At 46.7% G+C, this 21213-nt stretch overlaps 1 protein-coding gene across 1 annotated transcript in view; it reads left to right on the top strand.

Moving 5' to 3' along the window:
* LOC129707002 (cytoplasmic phosphatidylinositol transfer protein 1-like) overlaps positions 1-12690 on the top strand; it is a 164349-nt gene extending 151659 nt beyond the window's left edge. Inside the window, exon 10 of the mRNA XM_055651711.1 lies at positions 10034-12690. Within this exon, the coding sequence (XP_055507686.1) occupies positions 10034-10299 (266 nt within the window). The 3' untranslated portion in view covers positions 10300-12690. The remainder of the gene's footprint in view (positions 1-10033) is intronic.
* Positions 12691-21213: the final 8523 nt, after the last annotated feature.

Genomic DNA, 21213 nt, shown 5'->3' with positions numbered 1-21213 from the left:
CTTGTTTGAATCTTCCCTATTCTCAAAGGGAAAAGCTTGTCCACATCAACTCTGTCTATCCCTCTCATCATTTTAAAGACCTCTATCAAGTCCCCCCTTAACCTTCTGCGCTCCAGAGAATAAAGACCTAACTTATTCAATCTATCTCTGTAACTTAGTTGTTGAAACCCAGGCACCATTCTAGTAAATCTCCTCTGTACTCTCTCTATTTTGTTGACATCCTTCCTATAATTGGGCGACCAAAATTGTACACCATACTCCAGATTTGGTCTCACCAATGCCTTGTACAATTTTAACATTACATCCCAGCTTCTATACTCAATGCTCTGATTTATAAAGGCTAGCATACCAAAAGCTTTCTTTACCACCCTATCTATATGAGATTCCACCTTCAAGGAACTATGCACGGTTATTCCCAGATCCCTCTGTTCAACTGTATTCTTCAATTCCCTACCATTTACCATGTACGTCCTATTTTGATTTGTCCTGCCAAGGTAGCACCTCACATTTATCAGCATTAAACTCCATCTGCCATCTTTCAGCCCATTTTTCCAAATGGCCTAAATCACTCTGTAGACTTTGGAAATCCTCTTCATTATCCACAACACCCCCTATCTTGGTATCATCTGCATACTTACTAATCCAATTTACCACACCTTCATCCAGATCATTGATGTACATGACAAACAACAAAGGACCCAACACAGATCTCTGAGGCACCCCACTAGTCACCTGCCTCCAACCCGACAAACAGCCATCCACCATTACCCTCTGGCTTCTCCCATTCAGCCACTGTTGAATCCATCTTGCTATTCCGGCATTTATACCCAACAGTTTAACCTTCTTAACCAACCTTCCATGAGGAACCTTGTCAAAGGCCTTACTATAGTCCGTATAGACAACATCCACTGCTTTACCCTCGTCAATTTCCCTAGTAACCTCTTCACAAAATTCAAGAATACACCCAGGGTGTAAATGTCAAAGACAAGGCGGCATTGCTATAACATTTAGAGGGGCAACGTTTGAAGGAGGGCAGTTTTATTATATAGAGGGTGGTGAATGCCTGGAACGCCTGCTGGAGGTTGTGGCGGAAGTGATGGTTCAGAGGCTATTAGATGGGCACGTGGATATTGAGGGAATGGAGGGATATGGATCAAGTGCAGGCAGACTAGATTAGACTTCAGAGATACAGTGTGGAAACAGGACCTTCGGCCCACCGAGTCCTACACGCTGGGGACAATTTACAATTTTGCACAAGTCAATGAACCGACAAACCTCTATGTCTTTAGAATGTGGGAGCACCCGGAGAAAGCCCACAGGTCACGGAGAGAATGTACAAACTCCACACAGAGGCCATAGTTAGGATGGAATGCATAGTCTCTGGCGTTGTAAGGCAACAACTCTATCGCCCCCAAGGTTGAACTTGGCATCATGTGGGCGCGAGGGCTTGTTCGAATGCTGTGCTTTTGTATAGTCTTTAATGCTTTTGAGCTCTCGTGGTGAACCTGTAAATAACAGGAGCGTGTCTTGGCAGGAAAGCTGTGATACTGGCAGTCAGAAGCACAGCTGATAGTCTGACCATTAGACTCAGACTAATAGACTCCAAATTACACGCTGGCTTCTTTCTTCAAGATGCGGGCCTTTGGAGGGAGATTTGCCAGCTTTGACAAGTAATGACTGTAGAACAGAAGGCTTCCTGAAGACTCTGTAAAGGGCAGTAAATTGCTGCGTGTTGCAGCTAGTCCCATGCTTGCCATTTATCATCAGCATCACCATGACACCTCTACAGGGTGGTCAATGGTGGTCAATGTACAGTACATGCTAGGACCTGTCTTGTCAGACCTGCCAAGGGATGTATAGAGAAACCATGACCCCTTCTGAATATTTGTTATTCTGAATTTGAGTTTAGTTTATTGTCACGTATATCGTGGTACAGTGAGAAGCTTTTGTTGCGTGCTAACACACAAGGCAGCACATGATTACAAACGAGCCGCCCACTGTACAGATACACGACAAAGGGAATAACGTGAATAGCATTTAGTGCAAGATAAAGTCCAATCAAAGATAGTCTGAGGGTCTCCAGTGAGGTAAATAGTAGCTCAAGACTGCTCTCTAGTTGTTGGTAGGATGGTTCGGTTGCAAAATAACAGCTGGGAAGAAACTGTCCCTGAATCTGGAGGTGTTCTGATAGCTATGTTTCAAATGACAGATGGTTTAGTTTAGAGACACACTTTATCGCCGGGGGTGGGGACATCGAGGGGCAAAATGCACGTGGTTGCGAAGTGGGGAGAGAGGGAGGCGGGGAGGGGTCGGAGTGCGGGAGGATATCTTCGGTCACGACGACCCCTCTCATCACGGGACGCGGTGCCAGCTTCACGGATCACTGGTCTGTCGATTCCGCATCCATGCTTCGTGCAATGCCACTATTTTGCTTGGGTGCTGAATAACCGCTCTACATTTCCGCCATTGTGCCGATTGCACCAGAGGCCATTTAACGGTGTTCCAATGAGGTGATCGATAACATGTTGCTAATTCTGCTGCCTGCATCTCCAGCAACTAACCTACAACCGCAAAGCAGCGTGCTTGCAAGCGTCTTGCTCTAAGTTGATCTTCAGTAACACCTCAGCGCTTTCTCAGCACCGCTTGCCGACTCTCATACGTTTATATTCGGGTGGCTTTGAAGTTCTCCTTTCCGAATAAAAAAAACTAACACCCAATCTTGGTGGCTTGGACTTCCTTCACCAAGGCAGCAAGCACTTCTTTCAAAAACACTGCTGCCCCACTCCTCGCTGAGCCTGCAGAGGGAAGATATTTCCACAGTCAGCAGCCTGTTTGACCTTTTCACAGACCTGTCTTTGGAGGACGTCCGAAATTTCGAGTACCAGATGCAAGTGGAAACCAACCAAAAAATTGGAACGCAAGTTCTCGCTTCCCCTGATCCATAAAGTTGGACAAATGTACGTTTGTTTTTCTTATAATTTCTTTATGATTTTTATGTGCCTTGACATGCATCTATTTTTGTTTGACATCCTGGTTTGGAATAATGATTTGGACACTTCCTCCTTGGAAGTATCTGCTGCAGAGAGATTTTCTTAATGAATAACACATGAATGAATGCAGGACGTCGCTGCATGGTCCTTTACTAATCCAGGCAAGGTATGTTTATTGCTGAGCCCAACAGGTATTCTTTCTCAAAACAGCCAAACTGGGGTAAGTAATGTTGCTAAAGGGCAGTGTTCACTTCTCACCTCAAATAGAAACGGTGTCAACGGCATGAATTCTCCTTGTGTTTCCATCCCCACTTTGCGGCCCGTTGCCACGGACGACCATCGGCACCCGGCAACCTCATCGCGCTGAGGACTGGCGTTACTCAGTGGATCGGCACGCCGTGCGGGATAAGGAACTGATTCAGGTCGATGGCTTTCCACAGGAGCTGGGAAGTGCGTGTTAGCACTTGCTAACGTTTGCGGAGGAAATGGGGTTTTGGTTGAAAGGAGATTCTATGCACCTCTATGAGTTCACCACTGCTGTGCTCTAAGGAATAAAATCCTATCCTGCCCAACCTTTCCCGATAGCTCAGCCTCTTGAGTCTAGGAAGCATCCTTGTAAATCTATGCACTCTTTCCAGCTTAATGCCATCCTTCCAGTAGTAGGGCTACCAAGACTGAACACAGTACTCCAAATTCGGCCTCACCAATGTCTTGTACATAATGTCCCAACTTCTATGCTCCATAGTCTTCTCATTTCCCCATAATCATGCAACATTCTCTCTGTAATCAACTCTGATTGTTTTGCCATTGCCCTACGCTAATTTACAAAAGCCAATTAATGTTTTGGTTCTGGAAGCAAACCAGAGGTCCTGGAGAAATCCCACTCAATAACAGGGAGAACATGTAGGCATCACGGTGACAGCACCCAAGATGAGGATTAAACCAGGGGCCCTAGAGCTGCGAGGCAGCAGATTAATCACTGTGTGACCTTGCCGGTAACGCTAGCTCAAAGAGAATGGAAAAGGCTAGTAAGTAATAAAAGGTAATTCACTAGTTGGAGGAACTATAAAGCAGCAGAAGAGAATGAAAGCTGGAATGAGACATTTAAAAGACATTTGGGTTTCATTCTGATACGGGTGCTGTCTGTATGGAGTTTGTACGTTCTCCCTGTGACCGTGTGGGCTTTCTCCGTGTGCTCCGGTTTCCTCCCACACGCCCAGGCTTGTTGGCTTCGGTAAGTTGTAAAATTGCCTCTCCTGTTTGTAGGTTAATGTACGGGGTGATCGCTGATCAACGCAGGCTCTGTGGGCCAAAGGGCCTGTTTCATCGCTGTATCTCTCAAGTCTAAAGACCTTCCCTAATTACTTTAGTTTAGAGATACAGCATGGAAGCAGGACCTTCGGCCCACCAAATCCATGCTGACCAATCATCACCCGTACACTAGTTCTATCCTACACACTGGGGGGGGGGGAGACAATGTACAGGAGCCAATTAACCTACAAACCTGCACGTCTTTGGAATGTGGGAGGAAACCGGAGTACCCGGAGTAAAACCCACGCGGTCACAGGGAGAACGTACAAACTCCATACAGACAACACTGGGAGTCAGGACCCGGGTGTCTGGCACTGTAAGACAGCAACTCTACCGCTGCACCACTGTGCCGCCCTTTGTACTGAATGGGTCACTTGTGAGGGCTCTGAGCAGTCAACAAGTCTGAAGCAACCTGGGGCAGACCAGCATAAGGACAGAGTGCTTCTTTTCCTGAAGAGGTTTTTTTTTTTGCCTCACCCTCTCCCTATTCCTTTTAGCTTTCACTTTAAGCCCAGATTGAAGGCCAGTCACCCGAGGGAAATAATTCCCTTGTAATCATCCCAGTAAACACGGACTCGAAGTGGAGTCAGCAGAAAACTAGAGGCAGAGAGTTGAATTTGTCATCTTTCAAATTGAATTATTAGGTTGAAAAGTTGAAGTTAGAGGATACTACATGAACCATGTAGTAAGTGGCTGGAGCAGAGTCTGTAAATATAAGAGAAATGTATTTTACTGCAAGTAGTCTACCTACAAATAAGCTCCTATTTTAGCAGGAGGTGGAGGTTATTTCGGTCAGCGTTCATTAGCTGTTTCTCGGGTACAAATTGAGGATTGGCAGAATGTGGACATATATAGTGAGAGTGTGACAGCATGGTGTTACAGCAGTAGAGTTGCTGCTTCACAGCACCAGAGAACCGGGTTCGATCCTGACTAAAGGGACTGTCTGTGCCACGTCTGTACGTTCTCCCCGTGACCACGTGGGTTTCCTCCGGGTGCTCTGGTTTCCTCCCACATGCCAAAGACGTGCAGGATTGGAGCTTGATTGTGTTTAGTTTAGTTTTGAGATACAGCACGGAAACAGGCCCTTCAGCCCACCAGGTCCGCACTGCCCAGTGATCCCTGCACATCAACACTACCCTACACACACCATGGACATTTTTTTAACGTTTTATACCGAGCCAATTAACCTACAAACCTGTACATCTTTGGAAACCGAAGATCTCGGAGAAAACCCACGCAGGTCTCGGGGAGATCGTAGAAAACGCCGTACAGACAACACCCTTAGTCAGGATCGGACCCGAGTCTGTGGCGCTGAAAGGCAGCAACTCTACCGCTACGCCACCATGCCGCACCTTTGGCTTTTGTAAATTGTCCCGAGTGGGCAGAGAGTGGTAGCCGCGCAGACGGCGGGAGTGACCCGGGGAGCCGCACGGGCCCGATCCACCCGCCGAACAACCGCGCCGCCGATGACCAGAGCGATGACTGACGACTCGCCCCACAGGCCTCGCTGGGGACTGTGGCGAAGCCGGGCGGCGAGGTCCCTCTGGGCCAAAGGAGCCTCGGCAGTGATGGCGACGGGAGCAGCAGCGGGTGCCTCGGCGGCAACAGGAGCAACGTTGGCGGTGGGGCCTCGTAGTCGATGAGCGTGAGGGGGGAGGGGGAAGACAATGGGGGGACCGCTGTGAATAACAATGGGGACCTGGAGTGGGGGGACCACTGTGAGGGACGGTGGGAGAATGGGGGACCCAGTGCGGGGGAGTGGGAGGGCACTCTGTGCAGGGGATAAGCCTGCGTTTGTTTGATTGTCCGGTCATTTGTTCCGGTGAAAGCTCTGTACACACGGCAGCCGCCCAACAGTCGCTTGTCATTTTCTTTTTCTTTCCACTTTTAATTTCAAGTTTTTGTGTACCTTGTGTGTTGTGACTGTCGGGAGACCACTTTCCCTCCAGGGATGAATAAAGTTTTATCGTATCGAATTATATCATGAATGAGATAACGTAGAAATTGTGTGTAGACACAAATGCTGGAGAAACTCAGCGGGCGAGGCAGCATCTATGGAGCGAAGGAAATAGGCAACGTTTCGGGTCGACTCTTCTTCAGACCCTTCTGTAGAAATGTGGGCCGAAGGACCTTTTCCAAGCTGTATTCATAAACTAGTTTGTGTTTCAGGTCGACCTGAAGCATAAACAGATCCTCTTTCCACTGAGGATGCATGACCTGCTGTGTGGGTCCACCGCTTCCAGCTATTGTTCCAGGATTCCAGCATCAGCAATGTTTAGATTTTCCTTTCCTGCTCTGCATTTGTCACGCAATGTCAACACACCCATGCATTTCAAAGAACTACCTTAATCGCCACTGACAAATAAAGGATTACATCCGCATTCAATCCACTCTTCACGACAATGGAAGCCACAGTCATGCTCTGGAGTATTAAAAGAACACTTGCCCAAGGCAGTCCAATGCTACTGATCTGTCGGGCCATTACAAACTCCACTTTCCCTGCTATTACCAAGAACAGCTTTTAAGAAATCAGCACCACTAACATCAGTTCCAACTATCAGACTGTTAATCAAAACAGAATCCCATCTCCTCGCATCAACCTGAGTTAAAAACCTTTTTTAAAAACCAAAGGCTCTCTGTAGCCGTAATGTGTACTGATGCGCCTTGTATCTCCATGGATCTGAAGATAGACACAAAATGCTGAAGTAACCTATCATTTAGAAATAGAAAATAAGTGCAGGAGTAGGCCATTTGGCCCTTCGAGTCATATAATCATGGCTGATCATCCAAAACCAGTATGTTTATGAAGGAACTGCTGATGCTGGAAAATCGAAGGTAGACAAAAATGCTGGAGAAACTCAGCGAGTGAGGCAGCATCTATGGAGCGAAGGAAAGAGGCGACGTTTCGGGTCGAGACCCTTCTTCAGTGCTCCTTTCCTGCTTTCTCCCCATATTCCTTGATTCCGTTAGCCCCAAGAGCTATTTTTAACTCTCTCTTGAATACGTCCAGTGAATTGGCCTCCACTGCCTTCAGTGGCAGAGAATCCCACAGATTCACAACTCTCTGGGTGATTCTACTCCTATCACTTATGATCTTTTGGAACTCAGCGAGTCAGGCGGCATCTCTGGAGAAAAGGAATTGGTGACGTTTCGGGTCAAGACTCTTCTTCAGACTGAGAGGGGGGGGGGGGGGGGGGGGGGGGGGGGGGGAGGGAGGGAAACTCGAGGTATGAAAATGTACAGAACAAATCAGAGCCGGCACAGATGGCCAAGGAGCCCACAATGGTCCATTGTTGGCTGTGGAGGAGATGATAACAAGGGAATGCGAACAGTGAAACTAAGCAAGATGTCTAAGGCAGGGGAGGCAATGCAAGGGTTACTCGAAATTAGAGAAATCAATATTGTGCTGTTCTCCACAGATATCCAGCAACTTTGTTAAAACCACCAGACTCCTTGGTCGTTGGCACCTGGCCATCGAAACCCTTGTAATGATTAATGAAAGGATTTAACAATGATGAAGATGGTTTAGGGTAATTTTAATGTAATTGCATTTTCTTTGAATGAACATAACGCCCATTCCACTTCATTCACTTGGTAATCCTCTCCGCCTCGAATTATGATTGCCTCAACAAGGCTTTAAGTCATGAGTAAGAGATTTCCTTTGCAAGTGCTTGTTTCTTGCCCATCAAATCTCATTCAACATATGGCGTGTGAGCTATAGGGAGAGGTTGAGCAGGCTGAGGCTTTATTCCTTGGGGCGCAGGAGGATGAGGGATGATCTCATAGAGGTGCATAATGCCTTGAGGGGAAAAGATTGTGTAGGCATACAGATCAATTACCTGGCTTGCAAATGCACCCTTGTGATTACTAGGCACGAGTAGGGTTGAGGTCCTGCTCTGACAAGTCTCTCAGGATTCCACAACATGGGGCTGCACTGTGGTGCAGCGGTAGAGTTGCTGCCTTACAGCGTCAGTTACCTGGGTTCAATCCCGACTACAGGTGCTGCCTGTGCGGACTTTGTACGTTGGCTCTGTGACCTGCGTCGGTTTTCTCTGAGATCTTCGGTTTCCGCCCACACGCCAAAGATGTACAGGTTTGTAGGTTAATTGTCTTGGTGTAAATGTGAATCGTCCCTAGTGTGTGTAGGGTGGTGGTGATGTGCGGGGATCGCTGGTTGGTGCGGACACGGTGGGCCGAAGGGCCTGTTTCCGTGCTGTCTCTCTAAACTACACTAAACTAAACATGTGAAGGAATGACCTCTCCCAGCACAGTCAATGGCTTCGGGAAGCTCTCCACAACACATCAGCTTTTTGACTGAAAGCTAAAGCGTGGAAACAGGCCACTCGGCCCACTGATCCACCACCAATGATCACCCGTTGACACTAGTTCTATGCTATCCCGTTTTCGCATCCACTCCCAACACACCAGGCCCAATTTACAGAGGCCTATTAACCTCCAAATCAGCACCTCTTTGGGATGTGAGAGGAAATCAGAAGTCCCCGAGGTAACCTGTACCGTCACTGGGAATGCGTGGAAACTCCTCACAGACAGCGCCCAAGGTCAGGATCAAACCCAGCGCTCTGTTGATGCGAGGCAGCAGCTCTACCACCGTGCTGCGCCACCTTGCTGCCCTGTTTTGTTCCAAGCACCCCAGCCAATCCCCTGATCAGTAAGTGGCTGGTTCCGTGGACAATAAATAACGTGGAGAGAAGGTGGTAAGATGGTGCTAGGGTGGGGTATCTGGTGGAGAGGACTCAGGGGGGCCAGTGCATTTCCATCATGCCTCCATTTTTCAGGTGGTGGATCTGTGGAATCCGCAGCTCCGCTCTTACTCCCCCTCCCCCATCCATAAAAGGGACAGAGTCCCCCTTGTTCTCACCCAAGCTGCGGATATTTCTGAATCCAAGGGGATGGCACAGTGGCGCAGCTGGTAGTGCTGCTGCTTCACAGCGTAGGAGGCCCAGGTTCGATACTGACCTCGGGTGCTTTCCGTGTGGAGTTTGCACGCTCTCCCTGTGACCACGTGTGTTTCCTCCGGGGGCTCTGGTTTCCTCCCACATCCCAAACCGCGTGGGTTTGTAGGTTAATTGGCCCTGGTGAATGGACAGCAAAAACGTATCAGTGAACTATGCAGAGACAGTAATCTTTAACGGGTTAAAAACTGTGTAGGAATCACAAGAAGGTAAGAGTTTTTTGTTGAACAGTTATATGTATTTGTCAATAGGGAATAAATGATAAAGTGGGACAACATGGAACTAGTGTGAACAATGAACAAAAGCCAATGTGGACTCGGTGGCAGAAGAGCAGGTTTCCATTCTGTATCACTAAATTAAAGTTAACGGAGATTCCATTTTAGGTCTGATAAGTGTAACGTAATAAACAGGGGAACATACAAATCAATAGATACAGAGGGATGGAGTAACTCGGCAGGTCAAGCAGCATCTCTGGAGAACATGGATGGGTGACTTTTCGGGTTGGGACCCTTCTTCAGACCCAGAATGATGACGCTGAACAAGGGTCTCGACCCGAAACGTCACCTATCCATGTTCTCCAGAGATGCTGCCTGACTCGCTGAATTCCTCCAGCACGCTGTGTATGTTTTCTTTTGGTAATCTGGCATCTGCAGTTACTTGCTTCTAAAACAAAAGGAGTTTCTGCCCAGGGCTCATCTGTTGCCTTTCTTTCCCCCCCCCCACCCCACCCCACCCCCCCCACCCCACCCCCCGCTGCAGATATGACGATGGATGAAGTGCGCGAATACGAGAAACAAACTCAGGAAGCGACGAACGAGAAGATCGGGATCATGGCTCCCACCATCTCCTTCAGCGAAGCCGGCCAACCCGCGGCCACTCGCAGCGCCCCAACCAGTGCCCCAACCACACCGCTCAGCGGCGAGCCACCAGACTTCCTCAGCGTGCCAAAGGACAGACCCCGGAAGAAATCGGCCCCGGAAATGCTGACCCTACCTGAACTCCGGGAGCGCTCAGCAAAAAAGTAGAGCCCGCTCCGTCCGCCATGGGAGGCAGCATTCCCTCTGACATTTCAGCCCTTGAATTTATCTAATGCTACTTATCTGAAAACAACAACAAAAAAGCCATCTGTTGAGGGATTCTTTAAAGCTTTAGCCTGTAAAGATTCTGTGCATTGATCTTTACAACAGCAAGCTTTGCATTATAACTAACTGGCCATGAGATTAGCGTTCTTAATTTGTAATTATGGACTGGGACGAGGCTATGTTTCAAACAGTATTGCTGTATTTTACTACACTTTCTTTATCATTCCTTATTAGGACTTTTAGGCTGACTCAGGACTTAGTCTTAGCATGACTGATAGCGTGCACTTCTGTAACATATTTGCAAAGGGTTTAAATCTAAATGTCATTGCTAAAATGGGAGAAGAGGAGTGGAGTGAACGAAAGTCAAACAGGTTCCATTGGCTTGCAAGCGTAAATCAGAAGAGATAAGGACTACTTTAAAAGGGATTAGTAGCATCGCATGACACCAGTTTGCAAGTGGCTCCAGTTCGCTCCAGTTTGCAGTGATTATTTTCTTTTTCTAAATTGGGCACTGAATGTTTTTGAAAGTATTTGCAGTGAAGCTATGACATTGCTGAAACTTCCATAAAGTCTCCTCTCTTTTTGGTATACATTCTCGCTCCTCCGTGTCTGAAGGAAGGTCTTGACCCAACACGTCATTTATTAATGTTCTCCACTCCAGAGATGTTGCCTGACCTGCTGAGTTACCCCAGCACTTTGTTGTATCCTCTCCCCTCTACATGTCTTTACAACAAGTCTGAACAGCTGAGGAGATTTATCTGACAACTTCTCTTTCATAAATGTATAAATCATAGGAAGTGAATTCGGCCATTTGGCCCATCGAGTCTACTCCGCCATTCAATCTCTCTTTCCCTCTCAACCCCTTTACTTTCTTTCACCTCCCAATATCCCATCGTGTATATATATATATATATATTCCCATGTTAATCCTTGTTCCATTTTATAGCTGTGTTCAAATATAAACTTGTTCATTCATTGTAGTAATCCAGCTTTTTCATGGGCCTCCAGAACTCCCTCTGTGTAGAATATATATGTTTTCAAAATTAGGCATCTACCAACAAAAAAACAAATTCCCCACATATCACACACTATCGGGGTACCTCCATCGAGGATAGACACAGTAACTCAGTGGGACAAGCAGCATCTCTGGAGAGAAGGTTACACATGTTGTTTCCTCCACCAAAGGATGTATATGTAGTTCCCAGGATGATCTCCAGTAGCTCACTAAGAAAACAGCAATTGCACCTTCCAAGGTAGACGAAAATGCTGGAGAAACTCAGCGGGTGAGGCAGCATCTATGCAGCGAAGCAAATAGGCAAAGTTTCAGGTCGAAACCCTTCTTCAGATTGCACCGTCCAAATTCTGTGACCTCTGCTAACTAGGGTAAGTACCCCAAAGGCGCATGGGAAGACCATCTCCACCATTTTCCCTTCCAGGTCACACACCGTTCATCTTCAGACATATATCATTCCTTCATCATTACTGGGTCTGATCCCTCAATCTGAAGAAGGTTCCCGATCCGAAACGTCACCCATCCTTTTCCTCCAGAGATGCTGCTTGACCCACTGAGTTACTCCAACTGGAATAAACCAGCATCTGTGGTTCTTTGTTCCTACAAAACCACTCTGCAGGCTTACCTTTACAATGCAGTAGTTCAAGGAGACTGCTCGTCACCACCTTCACAAGAGATTGGTTTTAATGTAAACGTCTTGAAGTAATCTGATCGCATCATCTTTTCACAATTGTACAATGCATATGGTCCGTTCACCAGGGATTCTTTATGGCAAAGGACATTTCAACCCTTCCCACACTTAAAGAGCAGTTGACCACCACATTTCATCGTGAGTTCTTCTTGCTATGTCGCAAACTAAATAATTTGAAGATTTAAAAAATATATATTTTCAGACTTGATTTCTTTACCATCAGGTCTGGTGAACAATCACCTAAATTAACAGGAAATTGTGTTTACATCGCATTCTTTGTGACATCAGAGAATGCAATGTAATGGAAGCTAGGTGGCGCAGCGGTAGAGTTGCTGCCTTACAGCGCCAGAGATCCGGGTTCGATATTAACCACTGGTGCCGTTTGTGTGGAGTTTGTACGTTCTCCCTATGACCGGCATGGGTTTTCTCTGGGTGCTCCGGTTTCCTCCCACATTCCGGATGTACAGGTTTGTAGGTTAATTGGCTTTGGTAAAATTGTAAATTGTCCCTAGCGTGTGTAGGATAATGCTAGTGTACAGAGATCGCTGGCGGGCACGGACTTGATGCACCGATGGGCCTGGGCCTGTTTCCGCACTGTATCTCTAAGGCCTGATGTCCCCCCCCCCCCCCCCCCCCCCCCCCCCCCCACCCAAAAAAAAATAGTTTCTGTAGCCGTGCATGAAGGAATGATGTCACAGTACAATTTGGCGTATTGATTACCTCAGGATTAACTATTAACGCACAACTTTAACAAATTAACAAAGCATTTGTTTGTTTAGCAGATAAATGAGTGAACAGGCAGCCAGAGTTCTGGATTAATAGAGTCATGAATATGATCCCCGGCATGACTGCTGAGATATGTAAATAATTAAATAAATCTCCACGAAGCTGGTCTCAGTAATAACAACATCGAACAGTCCAGCACAGGAATGGGTCCTTCAGCCCTCACATTTGTATCGAACATGGTGCCAGTTGAACTAATCTAATTTGCCTGTCCATCTCTCTCTATTGCCTGCACTTGCCTGTGCCTATCTAAAAGCCTCTTAAACTGATCTATCGTATCTGCCTCCACCACCTCCCCTAGCGATGTGTTCCAGGCTCCCATCACTCTCTGTAAAAAAACTTGTCCCATCTCCATTAAACATCCCTCTCGCTTTACAGCACTGCCCTCTAGTGTTGGCTCCACTTTCAAACTTGGAAAAAGGCTATGATTGTCGACCCTATCTATGCCACTCATAATTGTACATACTTCTATCAGGTCTCCCCTCAACCTCTGACATTCCAGAGAAATCAATCCAAGCCATTCCACCCTCTCCCTGTAGCTGAGACCTTCATCCTAATTGTGGTAAACATTCTCCGAACCTTCTCCAATGCCTCCACATCTTTCCAGTAACGGGCCAATCAGAACTGCATGCACTACTCGAAAAGCAGCCTGACCAAAGCCCCACTGCAGCCTGATTCACCATGAGTGAAGGGGACCTGCCTTCCTTAACAGTGTGCGGGGATCGCTGGTGGGCATGGTGAGCCGAAGGGCCTGATTCCACGCTGTATCTCTAAACTAAACTAAACTAAATGTCTGGCTGATGTGTGACTCCAGACCCCATCAATGTAGTTGACTCATCATCAGTTCATGAGCAAATAAGTATGGACAATAAATGTTGGCATTTCAGGTAACGCAAACATCCATGAATGAATAGCAAAGAGTAATGCCCCTGTCCCACTTAGGAAACCTGAACGGAAACCTCTAGAGACTTTGTGCCCCACCCAAGGGTTCCGTGCGGTTCCTGGAGGTTGCAGGTGGTTGCCGGAGGTTGCAGGTAGTGGAAGCAGGTAGGAAGACTGACAAAAACCTCCGGGAACCGCACGGAAACCTTGGGTAGGGCGCGAACTCTCCAGAGGTTTCCGTTCAAGTTTCCTAAGTGGGACAGGGGCATTAGTGGTAAACCTTACTGCTCTGAACCCATTGCTTTGCAGCTCAACAGTATGTAATATGAATTATGGACCAAATTTGACATTGTGCATTGGTTTATCACTGACCAAATTAGGATAGGGTTTTTTCCCTGTTCCTTCCATAACTGACTGTTTGCTTGTCTGTAAGGAAGTCAGACTAGAGCATTTTACGATGTGATGGTCAACTTACCCTAGATAGACACAGATTGCTGGAGCAACTCAGCGGGTCAGGCAACATTCTGGAGAAAATGGATAGGTGACGTTTCAGGTCAGGATGAGGAGGAATTTCTTTAGTCAGATGGTGTTGAATCTGTGAGATTCATTGTCACAGAAGGCTGTGGAGGCCTTCATATCTCTTCCTATGCAGCAGTAAAGTTGCTGCCTGACAGCGTCAGAGACCAGGATACAATCCTGACCACAGGTGCTGTCTGTACGGAGTTTGGACATTCTTCCTGTAATAGCGTGGGTTTTCTCCATGTGCTCTGGTTTCCTCCCACACTCCCAAGACATACAGGTTTGTAGGTTAATTGGCTTCGGAAAAGATTGTAAATTGTCCCTATTGTGTAGGATAGTGCTAGTGTGCGAGGTGATCGCTGATTGGTGCAATCGGTGGGCCGTAATGTCTGTTTACGCGCTGTATCTCCTCTAATTCCTCCATTACCTTATTATCTATAACTCTAACGATGTCTGTCATGAATGTACTCACTGTCTCAGCCTACGTTGCCCTTTTGTATGGAAAATTACACTCAGTCACTCCCTTAGAGGTGAAACAAACAACTAATGTATTTAACTTTGCATCCTGTTCGACACGGACATTGTGGGCCACTGGACCTGTTTCGGTGCGGTACTGTCCTACATTCATCTCTGTCCCAAATAGTTAACAGCTCACTTTGAGGCCGTGAGCCTTGGCTCTGGACACCCCAGTAAAGAAAGCTTCAAGCCCCACTCTCCGCCTGTCAAACACTGCAGGAATTTAGTGCAATCCTTCCCGTGTATTTTAGAAGTCCCTTCCCAAAGAAAATGGAGAAAGTCAAGCATGGATTGTTCTGAATCTTCAGATCATGCTTGTTCTTGTTAAACATACATGATATCACATGTGTGTCATAGGTGTGCATGTGTGTGTTAGATGCTGTTGCTTCAAGCACATCCGCAAGAATTTTCAGTCCCTACATGACATCTCTTTCAACGCAGCATTTTGAGTCTTAAACATCTGCTAGTCCCAATGTGGATATCAGCCAACAAGACCCTCACTCCTTCCTTCCCGACGTTATTAGATTTCCCAACATGTGTTTCTGGTTCAAAGGCTGTGAGTTTTAGAGATACAGCGTGAAACCAGGCCCTGGGGCCCACCGTGTCCACACAGTCCAACGATCACCCGACCACAAGCACCATCCTACACACGAGGGACCATTTACACAAGCAATTTAACGTACAAGTCAGTACGTCTTACAGGGTGTGGGAGGAAACTGGAGCACCCGGAGAAAACCCACACATACACAAGGAGAACGTGCAAACTCCATTTGACAGCACCCATAGTCAGGATTGAAATTGGGTCTCTGGCGCTGAAAGGCAGTAACTCCACCACTGTGCCGCCCCATTTTGTTGCCTTATTTCCGTGGGTAGACGTATAACTGCATCTGAACCCTTTTCATCTGTATCCACCTATCACTTGTCAGGCTCTGATCCACCCCACCTCTCTTCCAGCTTTCTCCCCACCTGCTACAGTCTGTCTGAGGAAGGGCCTCGATTCAAAACACCGCCTATCCTTGCTCTCCAGAGATGCTGCCTGACCGGCTGAGTTACTCCAGCACTTTGTGTCCTTTGTTGTAAGCCAGCATCTGCAGTTCCTTGGTTCAAGAATGTTGCCTCTGGCAATGGTATGGAACAGGCGATAAAACAACAGGATTATATGGCCAGAACATTACCGGCCATCAGTACTGAGTTATTGCCAGCAGTCAAAAGGTATATACTGGGACACCAACTATGAGTTCACCAGGGTCAGTGTGACTTGGAGGAACTGGCGTGGCAACCAGGGAATTTATGTTTGAATCTCTTCTTTATTTCCAAGTTCTTGCGGCTGTTTACTGGGAATGACTCATTTTGAAACGGCGCCGTGCTATTTCTTCACAAGACAGATTGTTCAAATAATGGCACTATGTACACTTGCTACCTTCTGCACAGAGACTGCGTAACCCATCGAAATCACCCTACAAGGCTAAGTTAACAATGTGTATATAAGGAAATATAATGCAACCAGTTGTGAATGGCCTTCATATGAGTGTCAATTGCAGTAGCTGTAAATAGTACAGAAGATGTATAATTTTAGTTGAATGCATTGATAACACGGGAAGTAAAGAGAATGTATTAGCTTTATACGTGGTGATTGTTGTCCATGGTGGTATATGAATATATTGCTACATATTAATGGTTCTGGGATTTGAACTCTAGGGATTAAGTTATAGTTAGGCTTCATGAATGTACTGAAGAGTAAGGGTTTGCTTATATTCATTAAGACTATTATGTAGTTACACTTTTGAATAATAAAAGTATAAAACAAGGAATTAGTGATGGACTCTTTATTGCAGGCAAAGGTTAAACATATTCAATGCAGAACAATACTTAAAAGAAGCAGGAATATTGTAAAGGCTCTTTAGTGAATCGTTGTCACTGGATCAAAACGGTAAAACTCCCCACAATCAGCAATTCAAGAGTAGCGACTTTACCTGCGTTTCAAGAAGGCATCTTACCACCAGCTCCTCGTAGCCTCTGAGGTATGAGGACTAAATTCCCTACAGTGCCCACATCAGGTGAACATAGGCGTAAGTAAAAACCTTACATGGATAGGACAAGTTTGGAGGGACATGGGCCAAATGCTGGCAGGTGGAACTGGTGTAGCTGGGACATGTCGGCCGGTGTGGGCAAACTGGGCCGCAGGGCCCGTTTCCACACTGTATCACTCAAGGGATAGAGTAAGGGAACAGGCCTTTTGGCCCACCGACTGTCTCAAAGAGACTGCCAACCATTCAGCATCCATTTTAACCCAAATCCAATCCTAGCCCATTCCATTCTCCACACGAATGGTGTTGCCAAAAAGAAGGTCATTTTATAAACCAAATATCACATTTTATAGGGGGCTAAAATTCTATTACTTCATCTATCTTTTAAATGAGAGGTCTGGTTAATCAACTGAATAATCAGCATTCATTCCAGTGATAATAAAGGCAATTTGAAGATTGCAGTGTGTGGACAACCTTAAATGTAATTTACCTTCTTCAGTCATTTCAATACTCACTTCTCAGGTGCCTCCATACGCCACCTTTAGACGTTAGAGGTACAGCGCAGAAACAGGCCCTTTGGCCCACCGAGTCCGCACCGACCAGCGATCGCCCCGTAAAACCTATGCTATACTATCCACTAGGGTCAAGGAAATAGGGTTTACGTTGCGGCCCTGTTTCCACCAATCTTTCCACCACCACGCACAAGAAGCGACAAGACAGACACCATTGTAGGCAGATGCCGAGACGTGTGTTCAGCTCTGGCTGAACAGCTTCTAATCTTGTGTGTGGGCTCGACAAGAAGAAGATCCTACACACTGGGGACAATTGAACAATTTCAGCCAAGCCAATTAACGTGCAAACCTGTACGTCTTTGGAATGCAAGGGGAAACCGGAGCTCCAGGAGAAAACCCACGCAGGTCACAGGGAGAACTTACAAACTCCAAACAGACAGCACCCGTGGTCAGGATGGAACCCGGGTCTCTGGCTACAAGGCAGTAACTCTACCACTGTGCCACTATGCTGCCCCTGGTGGAGCATAAATGCTTGGACCTTTTGTTTTACATTCAATACCAAAATTATTCTTATCTCTGAGTACTACATGGATAAATAATGATGTGATACTTGGATCTGTCCCTAAGACAGCTTCTCACGCTCTGTCGTGAGAAATTCTGTGATCAACGAGAATTTCAAAACTAATATCAACTGCTTTTGTGCGCGTCTGTTGACAAGACAGCAGCATTCTTATTCTCTGCTATTCTAACTTGACCGAAATGTCACACACCTCCAAAGCATGTCCCCATGCAAATTTACATTGCAGGAAAAATATTCCCCATGTTGGGGGAGTTCAGAACCAGGGGTCACAGTTTAAGAATAAGGGGTAGGCCATTTATGACTGAGATGAGGACAATTTTTTTTTTCACCCAGAGAGTTGTGAATCTGTGGAATTCTCTGCCACAGAAGGCAGTGGAGGCCAATTCACTGAATGTTTTCAAGAGAGAGTTACATTTAGCTCTTGGTGCTAACAAAATCAAGGGATATGGGGAAAGAGCAGGAAAGAGGTACTGATTTTAGATGAACAGCCATGATCATATTGAATGCCAGTGCTGGCTCGAAGGGCTGAATGGCCTATTCCTATTCCGTCCAAACAGACAGCACCAAATTTTTATGCTGGTAACACCCATCCCACACCAGTCCCCCACTTGGTCACTCCACCCTTGCCAGGTATCCTCAAAGCCAGTGATTAGTGATCACTCAGCCCCCCCCTGACCCCCAACTTTCAAAAACACTCCACAGCCCCTGGTTCAGACAGAGAGCACTGCTAGGTGTGAACGGGGAACTGAGGCCAGTTGTCCGTGATGTCCAGACCCCAATGCTCAGCGCTTCGTGTTTCCGGAGTTGGCGAATGTTATTGATTTGTAATTAGCCTGATTTGTAATTAGTTGTCAAAACATTAATTTATTAATCCAGAATATCCAGGAGGATGAGATAAGTGTAATATTAAAATGACATGCAAGATGTCAGGCTGTCTGTCACAACATACAGCCCCGATAACCCATTATTTCCTTCAATTAAATATTGTGAAGGTAGCACTATTGTCATTTGCCACTCAACTATTGTTTGTTTACCACACTGACTATTTCTAACCCCCAAAAAAAATCCTTTGGCAGGTTGAATAGAAATGTCCCCAATCTCGTTGTTTTATTAATTAAACATGTAGATGAAAATCCTCAAGGAGTGTAATCAGATAGAAACTGATTCAGGTGTGATGTTTAAGAGCTTGTTCACAGAAGGGACATATTTTAATGGCGTGATTAAGATACTTGCAGGGGAATGTGTGAGGAGGTTATTATTTGTCTTTAGTTTTAGCTTGAACCAGGATATCTGAAGATTCAAAGTTTAATATAGTAACTGTGCTGATGAGGGCCTCTAAAATTGCGGGGCCGCTGCTTGATCTTGGTTTAGGGCCCTCTAAAATGGAAATTGGCCTAGGCCTCAGTTCATCGATGAGAGGGCCTGGCAATTACATCATTATTGGTCAGGAGTTAGGGAGAGTAAATTGGGGGCAGCTGTTATTAGGCAAGTTCACATCTGGGAGTTGTTTAAAGAACAGCAGACAGACTTCAGGACTGAAAATGGACACAGAGGGTCAGGCAGCATCTCTGGAGAAAAAGGACAGAGGATGTTTCAGGTATGGACCCTTCTTCAGACTGAAAGTAGAGGGGAGGGAATTGGAGGTAGGAGAAAGGTCAGAACAAAGCAGGGCTGGCAACAGATGACCAGGGGTGGGTGGAGCCCACAATGGCCCATTGTTGGCTGGGGAAGAGGTGATAATGAAAGGATATTGGAGGAACTACACCTCATGTGTGTTTAGATAGAGAAATGAAATGCAAGGACTGGAGGGGTATGAATCATTGCAGGAAGGAAGGATTGGCTTAATGTTCAGCACAGAAGGGCTTGCTCCTGTGCTCTAATGTTCTATAGTCCATGTAAAAGTGCCGCATATCAAATTGTAAATTAATTATTTTGTCATTAGGGGAAATTATCCTTGGTACATTGAAAGACTGGGCTTAACGAGCATTACATCTTTTTGCAGACCTTCCAGATCTACTTTTAATTAAAGTGAGTCATCTTGGTCCACACTGCCTCACACTACACGTGATAGAAACATAGACATAGTATCATAGGAAATGGGTGCAGGAGTAGGCCATTCGGCCCTTTGAGCCAGCACCACCACTCAATATGATTATGACTGATCGTCCAAAATCAGTGCCCTGTTTTGGCTTTTCCCCCATATCCCAAGATTCCATTAGCTCTAAGAGCTAAGTCTAAAGGGCCTGTCCCACTTACGTGTCCTTGGCACGCAAATTACATGACCTCGTGGTCGCGATGAGCTGCGACGGTCCCGCGAAGGTCCGGAGAGATTACATGCGGACGCAAGCCGCCTGGAGCGCGTGACGTAATTTGAAGATAGACACAAAGCTGGAGTAACTCAGCGGGACCGGCAGAAATGGGTGACGTTTCGTGTCGAGACTCTTCTTCAGTCTGAAAAGAAGGGTCTTGATAGTCCCAACAATTCACCTAACACCAATTCCTAACTAATGTGGATTCCCTTCAGTTCCTCCCTCCCACTAGATCCTCGGTCCCCTAGTATTTCCGGATGATTGTTTGTGTCTTCCCTAGTGAAGACGGAACTAAAGTACTCGTTTAACTTTTCTGCCATTTTCTCATTTCCCATTATTAATTTACCTGTCTCTGATAGGAAGGGACCTACATTTGGCTTCACTCATCTTTCTGGATTCTGGATGTTTAAGTAGTGAAGCTGTTCCTTACTTATGCCATGTCCAGTTCACATCGATTGTCATTCGGCTGCCCAGGAGTGACTGATACTTGCGATAATTATTTAACTAAAAAGGCTTGTCCCATTTATGACTAATATGAACAATATGGGCTTGGTTAACCGGAGAGTTTTTTTTAGTTAAAGAGTTGACAAACTCCAGTCCTTCTGACTATCAACTTAGGAGAAAGCAGAAAGAATGAAAAATTGAAAGACTACCCTTTCTAAATATGAATGCTCAGTTCATAGTTTATGCTTTCCACTCCCTCTCCTCAACCTTCCCAACTCCCCCTCCCCAACCCCCCTTTCCCCACTCCCCCTCCCCAACCCCCCCCCCCCCCCCCAACCCCCCCACACCAAACCCCCCCCCCCACCCCCCCCCCCCCCCCTCCCCCCAACTCCCCCCCCCCCCCCCCTCCCCCCCCTCCCCCAACCCCCCCCCCTCCCCCCCAACCCCAACCTCCCCCCCCCTCCCCAACTCCCCCCTCCCCACCCCCCCCCCCCCCCAACCCCCCCCCCACCACCACCCCCTCCCCAACTCCCCAACCCCCCCCCCCCCAACCCCCCCCCCCCCCCCCCCACCCCCCCCCCC

Source organism: Leucoraja erinacea, chromosome 20, assembly GCF_028641065.1.
Source record: "Leucoraja erinacea ecotype New England chromosome 20, Leri_hhj_1, whole genome shotgun sequence".
Lineage (NCBI taxonomy): Eukaryota > Metazoa > Chordata > Chondrichthyes > Rajiformes > Rajidae > Leucoraja > Leucoraja erinaceus.
Note: the sequence above shows the minus strand (reverse complement) of the source record. Positions and strands in the feature narration are given on the sequence as shown.